Raw genomic sequence first — 8,987 nt, forward strand, 5'->3', positions numbered from 1 at the left:
AGTTGTCAGCTGGAATACACTCTTTGCGTTTTCTAATTATGTCAGGTCTTTTTAGAACTTCTGTTGTTGCCGTACAGTGTTGGCATTAGGAGAATGTTGTCAAAGTTGGAGGAAGGCCTCGGAGAGGGAATACATTGACAATTGTTTGAAGTTACAGGTAAGTCTAATTTTATTGCAATTGTTGAAATGTATGTTAATATTGCGTTAGTTAGCAGGAACTCCAATAGTAAAGAACCATTTTTGAGTTTACTTACCACACAGCTAAAAATACTCATAGCTAGCTTTAGCTAACGCTACCTTTTCTGCTGCTGCCTCCTCACAACGACGACGAAAGTAATGTTACTTACAACCTACGTTTTACCCATAGCAGCTATGAGTTTAACATTGTATGTTTCCACTCCAGCTTGGCCTTTATCATAGAGTATATTGTTAATACTTCGGTAACTTATACTGGAGTAAAGCAATACTACTTCTGTACATTCAACGCCGTAGATAACGGAGTAGGTAGAACTAGTTCTAGGTGTTAGCTGTCAAACGGCTCAAGCTGTCAAATGTCCATATCTGGTAACGTTAACAGCTTGAGTGTCGGACTTGCCGAACAAATTATTTTTTTTATTTTGCTGCTTGTTTTATAAGGAACGTTATGGTTGATTATATGTGTCATCTGCCATTTGACTTTCTCTAACGTTAGTCCCCAAGCCGTTCTAAGTTATGCGAATTCGGCATTTGCTGAGTGAACGTTAATGAATCAGTTTGTTGTTTGGTCAATAACTTAATTTAGGAAAGGACATGCCATTGACTGTCAGGGGTGTACCAGTTTAGTTGTTTTAGGTCCGCAAACTATCTAGTAAATGTACGTATCTTGCTATTGCATGGATGCAAAGAACTGCTGGACAGTGGACAAATAAGTTAAACGTGAATGACAGCTAAATGTCCCAGTTACCAAGAAGTTACTCCTACTACTATTATGTTTCTGTCTGCCCTGTTTAATCAGGCTTCTGTTACACTCGAACATGACGTTGAGTTACTATTTAAAGCTGACCTGTTTGCTACTGTTTTCCTCGAATGCGTCAGTTTGTATAAATATTCTGAAGGTTGGTACTTCAGCATGGGGAACACCAGTGATCGCATGTCTGGTGATCGCCATGGAGCAAAAGCCCATCGCTCCGACAGTGCCGGCGACCATAAAGATCTGGAGCCCTGTAAGATGGTAGACAGCACTGATGACCCTAACATCTTCAATACGTCAAAGGTAATGCGGTGACTTGTAGGATATGTTCAGTTGTCAGCTGTCATGTAAGACAGTGGGGTAGTTTTCTTAATTTAAGTTTGTTAGTAAGCCTACCCCACCCAACACTTAACCCTTAAAGGAGTAGGAATGTTGGGAAATTAACATTCTAAAGAATATCTGGGTTCATTGAATTCAACATAGAATTTTAGAACCTTCAATTGTTGCGGAACGTTCAAAAACCTACACCTTTAAGGGTTAAAGGAAACAGCAGTGGGGTTAAAACATAATCAGAAAAGAAAGAATGCATGGGAGTTCAGCGCAAACCTTTCTCAAGGTTATCTTTGTGCCTCATTATTAATGAGTCACATCTTGAATACCACACTTCTCCCTTATGGAAGTCCAATGCATGATTTGAGATTTGCTTTTACTTTTGGAGCCTTCCCTTTTGAATGTGAAATGGAAAAATCTGTGTTGGAGTGATAGTTTACTGTGTCTTCTACATTGCATACTTGGGGACTACTTACATATAATTGTGGGTCTCTTAGGGGCCTGGAGATAAAGACTTCACCCCAGACTTAGAAGACATGGTTAAGACTAGTCCTCAAGCCAGGCCTACAGTGATCCGCTGGGGAGGAGGAGGAAAGGAGGTCTACATTGCTGGCTCCTTCAATAACTGGAGCACCAAAATTCCTCTCATTAAGAGGTAGCCTATCTCAGCCTCTGTGATTTTAAACAACTTTCTGTTTGTGTTAGCCTGTAGTTTGAGAGAAACTCCCTTTTTCAAGTTGTCATACACATATTATGTATGTATTTTGTGTGCTTCAATGAAAGCCACAATGACTTTGTGGCCATCCTGGATTTGCCTGAGGGGGAGCACCAGTACAAGTTCTTCGTTGATGGACAGTGGGTCCATGACCCGTCAGAGGTTAGTGTCCTTTTCTAAACCATGTTGTACATGACAAATACCGCAGTTTTATTTCTTAAATCTTTGAGTGCCAAAAACGCAATATTCCGTTTTTTGTTCCCATGCATGGAGTGCCAAAAACTCAATATTGCCTTTTTACCTTTTTTTTTAAAAAAAATCCGAAAATAGGCACTCTAACACACCTTATGTGTGATTTTGGGAATTCTATGATGAATAGAACTGAAATAGATGACGATCGAAAAGTCATGAAAATGCACAATCTGGACATTTTATCTTAACTCGGCTTTTGATGGTTGCCGCTTTGGGTCGAATCGGTGACGCATGCATGTCAGGTCAAAACCAGACCATTTATTTTCGTGGGTTTATCACAAGATGGCAGTCTCGCCAGGTCACTTCCCGGAAACTTTACAGGTAACACTTCTCAGGTGCTGTAGGGGAAAATGAAAAAGTTGAATGCTACTGTATATCTTCATTTCTAGAAAAAAAACAGGGATTTTGATGAAAACTAGCCACTGTTTAGCTTGGGATTCCTCAGAAACAGAGGCATGTAGAAATAAACGGTTTGTACCCACTGAGAGCTTAAAGTCTCACCTTTCAAACGAGCCATAGTGTGTCCATAGCTATAACAATACGCTGTGGCTCTAACGCAGCGCAGCATTCAAAATGTTAAGTGAGTGTAATAAAAGATGAGCACAATATGTGCAAGATCAATGAGTGATGATGACACTTTGATAGCACGTGATGAGGAGGCAGGAGGTGGAGGAGTCTTTTCACAAGAATGCTGGTTCTGGCCTGGTTCCTCCTGATCCTGTAGAACTGTCCTTGAGCATGGCACTGAACCTCATAGTGATATGCAGGTCGGCACCTTGCATGGCAGATTCAGCCATCGCTCCAGGATTGTGTGTGTGTGGGGATGTGAGGGCTGAAATGGAAAAGTGTTTTGAGTGATTTGTAAAGTAGAAGAAAGTTATACAAGTGCCGTCCGTTTACCATTTTTCACTCAATGCTGGATGTGTGTAGCCTTGGGGAACCCAGTCGAATCTGTGAGCAGATTTGAATTTGTTCAGCAGATCTGTTTAGTTCACAAGAAACATGTGTTTGCTTTACTTCTGAAAAGATTTGGTTAGAATTTGATTCATCAATTTAGGTTTGATTTCGATGCTGGTTACGTTGGAACCAATGTATGGTTGAAAATCAGAAGAGAACGAAGCATCCCCAGACCAATTTTCAGTCTCAGTTTAAGAAGTGGTCTGATATCAATCAAGCTAATGTTGATGTACTGCAAACTAAATAATGCCACATATTGTAATTTATGTGACTTAAGTCTCAGTTAAAGCCTTGGTCTGTCAGTCTGATCACCATTCTTGTACAATCCTACATTATGACTGACCTGTGTGCCCTTTTCTCAGCCTGTGGTCACCAGCCAGCTGGGCACCATTAATAACCTGATTAAGGTGAAGAAGTCTGACTTTGAGGTGTTCGACGCTCTACAAGTGGACTCTCTGGAATGTTCAGACACGTCAGGTATGTCACATCGAACAAGTGTCAGAGATCCATGTTATCTGTCAATTTGCACTTTGAAACTTGATTATGAGGACTTTTTGTCCTGTGGTCAGATCTGTCCAGCTCGCCTCCTGGTCCTTACGGACAGGAAGTGTACATGTTCAGACCAGAGGAACGCTTCAAAGCCCCGCCCATTCTTCCTCCTCACCTCTTACAAGTCATCTTGAACAAGGACACAAACATATCTGTGAGTTTAAGTCTTGTGTAAAATGTTCCTGTATCGAGTCATATTTCACTGCAAAACTGAGATGCTGTGACAAGTAATGTTTCACATTTCCTTATGCAGTGTGATCCTGCCCTGCTGCCAGAGCCAAACCACGTCATGCTGAATCATCTTTATGCTCTTTCAATTAAGGTAAACCAACAGCTACAAACCCATTTGAACAGTTGAAAGTACATGTTTATTCTCAGTAATGTCTACTTAATTATTTTTGTGTAACAAGAACGTACACGTTTTGATTTGCAGTCAAACATTTGCATACTTCTACAAGTATGTAGGTCTAAAAGACCTATGGATTAAGCTTATGAGATGCACTCTCCTTGGCAGAGGTAATAATACTGAAAACAGAAAGACGATCAATGTTGATTTCTTGTGAAAACCAGCCTTCCTTCTCTTCCACAGGATGGAGTTATGGTCCTAAGTGCTACACACAGATATAAGAAGAAATACGTAACTTCTTTGTTGTACAAGCCCATTTAAAGTGAGTGCATGTGTGTACCTGAAGGGGCTTCATGTGAGCACATGTTTGCATTCTGTTGTTCTCACCGACGGCTGATTGCACCAGGACACTCCAGAATTCCAGGCTTCTGACATCTGCTCTGTTAAGGAAAACGCACAAGATGCATTCTGATGTGTTAAATGTTTTCTGGACTTAAGGGCATACTGCACCTAGTGACTGTAATGACGGGTGATTGGATTGCATGGTTTTGCAATGTAAAATAGCTTACAAGGGCTTCTGTCTGATAGCTAAGCAATATAACTCTTCGAGGAGAAGGCCATGGCCCAACTTGAGTGTTTGAACATTGTTTGGGTGTCTCGACTGTTTAACAGTGGCTTGTAGGCCAAAAAAGTGTGGGAAAGCTTTAAGATTAGTGTGTTCTAATGCATGGCGATCAGCGTTTGAAGTTATAATGCATTTATTTCAGCCCAAAAGGAGAATTTTTTTTTTTTTAAATTTGCATACTGTACCTGGTAAAGTCCATGTAACATTGAGTGGATTCAGACAGATAAAGCTTTTTATACAAAATACTGATCACTTGATCAGTCCATAATAATGAATGCACTTTAAACACACTCATTTTGGCAGTGAGAAGGGATGTTTGCGTAATATTTGACCTATGAAGTAGACAAATTGTGTGCTGTTGTTTTGATGGAGAGTGTAGTCTCTACCATCTCAGATATCACAGTTGCAGATGGTGTTTTCTTGCTGTTTGTATTTTATATATTTATTGCATTATGTTGGCTTGATTTGCTACATAGAACTATTTATTGTGAATGCATGAATAGCATGAAAACTGTTTTTATTATTATTATTATTATTATTATTATTATCTGGGTCAGATATACTCTCAGCACATTTTTTGAATAACTGGTTGAGATGATCTTCAATCAGTCAGCACTCCAGTGAAATTAGGTGGGTGGAGTACTTCTATAGGTCAAATACTGAAACTGCATGTTAAACCCAGGTAATGAGGCACAGGCTATGTTGTCATAAACTAGAGGGCTACTTCCTGATGAGCACACTGTGATAAATCAAGCCAAGCACCAAACCAACAATCACTTATGAATGAATTGACTGTCCCTCTGACATGGAGTTCTCTGGCAGGTTTTGCAACTCCTCTGTAAGTAGCCTTTCAAATGTAAGTCAGCGCTAGTGCTATTTGTGTGCTTTGCGTCTCAACCAAAATGTCACTCTATACATGGCAAGCCCATTGTAGTCATTTACAGTTACAACTTCAATTAGTTGTATGTTGGGTTGTTTAATTCACTAATGAAACCCAAATGGATTTCTCATTTTCAGTCTCATATTTAAACAGGTGCATCACATTCATTTGTCTGCACTTATGTACTTTACGGTGCTTTAAATGTGATGGCTGCTGACAGATTGTTATGGCTAGGTGATAACTGTTGGTTTCATGACATTTCAGTTATCACTGGATGGTGTTTTACCCCTCAAATGTTACTGAACAAAAACAAATGACTGCATATGGTTACTATGAAAACTGACTATAGGGCAAAATATGGAAAAACTTGAATTTTGAAAAAAACGTATTACTTTCAATAATGATGTAGGTCTGTGAAGTCGTCACTGCCCTTACAAAAAATTACTGCAGTTTTTTTCCAAGTCTCAAAACCTCAGAGGAATTTTGAGGAATTGCAGTTCATGTACAGGATTTTGAACATGAATAAAATGCATTACAACTACATTTTGATCGTATTGATCTTTACCACAGAAATACAGTATTATTGTCATAAAAGTGCATTGTACTTCAGAAAACTGTAGTTTAACTGCAGATCTTTTGCCCCATAACTGTAGTCATTTTTTGTAAGGGTGTCTCACTTGTTTTGAAATTAAAGAAAACTGCCACCATCTTCCTCTTGTCATCTCTTTTGGTGAAAGGCATTTGGACGATGAAAGAGTTTGTACATATTCAGCAGACTGAGCCGACCATGTAGTCTGTGGTTGTCAAGCCTTGTCAAGCAATATGAACTTGTTTCTTTCAGACAGTAGACAGACATTGAGACATGTTGCATTTGTGTTTATTAATCTCCAGATCTTCATCAGTGCAGCACACACATTGTAACAGTCAGCTTCAGATACACAGCCCAACACTGGACCTGTACCGGCATTCTTTATTTATCAACACACTAGCATATCCTTTATTTATCAACACACTAGCATATCCTTAACCTTAGCAATGGAACACTCTTAAACACTATTTACACATAATACATTTGACAGAACCACCATGTTAACACCAATGCCACAGGACTCTTAGTTCTGAGAGAGGCATTGTTTACGCTCATTTTCCACCTTTAAATATTTACACGACTTTGGTACCTTTTGTCTCCATTTCAATTCACTTTAAGAAACCACTTGTTTTAACACCAAATTGTTTGAGTAGAAGATTTGCCAATACAATAGGCCTGCACACCACGGCGCGCAAACAAGGCCTGGAAAGGTTAAGTCTACAGAGAGCAAAATTGGAGTAATACTGTCTAACCTTAGAAGGCAAACAAAGTGATTCTGCCCTAAGTTAATACTAATGCTGACACACAGATTCCTGAAACATTCAGGATAAAGGCATCTCTACATCAAAGGTTTAGTTAAAAGGAGTATGCAGCCAAATTAAAACTATTTTCAGCCAAAACACAATCAATACTCGCATAGTTGGAAACAGGGCACTCAAAGCTATTTCTCCTAATAAAATGATGCGTTGACATCAGTTATATAGGGTAAACTAAGGGCTATTGCACAGCTACCCAGATAATTGATTTTGCATGTATAGCAAATGTTGATAAGTCACACAATAGAACAAAGCAAGAACAAAAAGCTATGTACAGTACAACACAAGTAAGCTAAATTTACAGCGGGACACAGTTGTAGAAGCAGCGCAAAAGGAACACCTATCTCTGATGATGACATCAATAACGTTATGGTCCCACCAGTGGCCTGCCAAAGTTTGTAACCATGGAGAAAATATAACATCTATTGCAATGGTAGATGCAATGGGAATGTTATGGCAATCTGAACCAAATGAAACAAAGTAGCTAATTCATATTTAAATCCAGTGATTCAGATTGAAAATGCATTCCTGTTGGTTCACAGGTGCAATCAACAAGATAGTTTTTGATCTAATTTGAAATCTCATCAAATCATTATCTAACTTAATTTAGATTTGGTCCATTTATGAAGTAAAGAGCGTGGCTTGTCAAAAATGACATGCAAAAAATAATCAAAGACCTTGAACAGCTACTGCCTCTCTGGTTCAAAATGCTCTCCAAGAATAAGACAGATTCAATTCCTTATTGTAGGTCCAAGTTGGCACAGGGTCAATTGCAACCAACTTCTCTATCGGTCACAAAAATGACATTGTGAGTTACATGGATAAGGCAAAAAATAAAGGAAATTAGGAGTTCAAACTTTGGCAAAGGTTGGTGATTACCATTACACAAACATGGTGTCATTTTCCTTTTTTCCTACCTCTCCCACATGCAGAATTGCTTAAGAACTACGATTCAGTCAGTAGTACTGCGACAGTTAATAGTAAGAATAATATTGCACTGACGGTCTCTTAGCGCTTACATAAAACACACGCCTCAGCTCCAGTGTCAAGCAAAAGGGAAAAGCTGGTACTACTGCATTCAGTGAACATCAGTCCTTATTGCACATGCTCATCAGAGGGGTGAGGAGGGGCCTCATGACTTGAGATGACATTGTCAGTGGTCTTCCGACCTTGAGAGGTGTCGCTTAAGTTGCGGTAAAAGGTAATGCCTTAAAACCCCTGAGGAATCTCCAGAGGGATTCGAGGGCAGTAGTGTGTAGTAGCAAAGCTGTCTTCAGAAGTTTCAAGGTACCACATTTGAATGTGTGTGTCATGGCTGCAGACTTTCATGACTTGAGGAGAACTTGTGTGTGCAAACTGTGTACCAAATGCATATTCAGTGTTTAGTGTGTGTACACTTGTCATTTTCACAAACAGTGGAGTAACATGCATCTACATTGAACCGTCCATAAGCTGCCAGGTAAGAAAAGACATTCTATGGCTGCTAGGACGCACACTATCCCTTACAAGAACACTCAAATCCCTACATCCCTAGTTTGCAAGGCAATCATAAGATATTTCAAGAGTCTCTGTTGCTAGGAAGGAGAAAGGATGGAGGAGACAAACAGTAACAGTAGAAGGGAGAATACTGAAGAGAAGAAACTTAGAGGAGGAGAAGAAAAGGGGAACAGAGAGGGCAGGATAAGACAGGCTTAAGGCTGGGAGCCAAAGGTGTGGTGGTCTTGCTTGCTGGTTTTAACAGGAAACAGCTTGGAGTAGGCACTCTCTCCCACGCTTCTTGGCTGAACGCTGATTGGCTGGAACATCCGAGGCACTGGGACTCAGGACACCCCGATCAGGACGCCCATCACAGGCACCTTTGGGGACTTTAGCTGAGGAGAGGGAAAAAAATGGGGTAGGAGATATTGTATTAGAGTCTCACATTTGCAGCTTTGGACTGATTGTAAAATCTCACCAAATGTTACAGGTTACTCAACAAAA

At 39.8% G+C, this 8,987-nt stretch overlaps 2 protein-coding genes across 8 annotated transcripts in view; one reads left to right on the forward strand and one right to left on the reverse strand.

Moving 5' to 3' along the window:
- prkab2 (protein kinase, AMP-activated, beta 2 non-catalytic subunit) lies at positions 1–6,312 on the forward strand. 2 transcript variants are annotated; one of them, XM_042095307.1, is made up of 8 exons: positions 1–157; positions 1,075–1,252; positions 1,777–1,934; positions 2,063–2,156; positions 3,566–3,680; positions 3,773–3,906; positions 4,006–4,074; positions 4,342–6,312. In XM_042095307.1, the coding sequence occupies exons 2-8, from the start codon at positions 1,109–1,111 to the stop codon at positions 4,417–4,419; spliced, it is 792 nt and encodes a 263-aa protein (XP_041951241.1). In that variant the 5' UTR covers positions 1–157; positions 1,075–1,108; the 3' UTR covers positions 4,420–6,312. The 2 variants fall into 2 exon arrangements, with proteins under 2 accessions (XP_041951241.1, XP_041951163.1); XM_042095229.1 differs by having other exon boundaries at positions 3–157; positions 1,095–1,252.
- A 152-nt stretch (positions 6,313–6,464) lies between these two features.
- Positions 6,465–8,987, reverse strand: part of LOC121711254 (myomegalin-like) — a 54,903-nt gene continuing 52,380 nt past the window's right edge. For all 6 annotated transcript variants that reach the window (XM_042095115.1, XM_042095038.1, XM_042094962.1 and 3 more), the window contains one exon: positions 6,465–8,878. In XM_042095115.1, the coding sequence (XP_041951049.1) occupies positions 8,742–8,878 (137 nt within the window). In that variant the 3' untranslated portion in view covers positions 6,465–8,741. The remainder of the gene's footprint in view (positions 8,879–8,987) is intronic.

Source organism: Alosa sapidissima, chromosome 1 (assembly GCF_018492685.1).
Source record: "Alosa sapidissima isolate fAloSap1 chromosome 1, fAloSap1.pri, whole genome shotgun sequence".
Classification (NCBI taxonomy): domain Eukaryota; kingdom Metazoa; phylum Chordata; class Actinopteri; order Clupeiformes; family Clupeidae; genus Alosa; species Alosa sapidissima.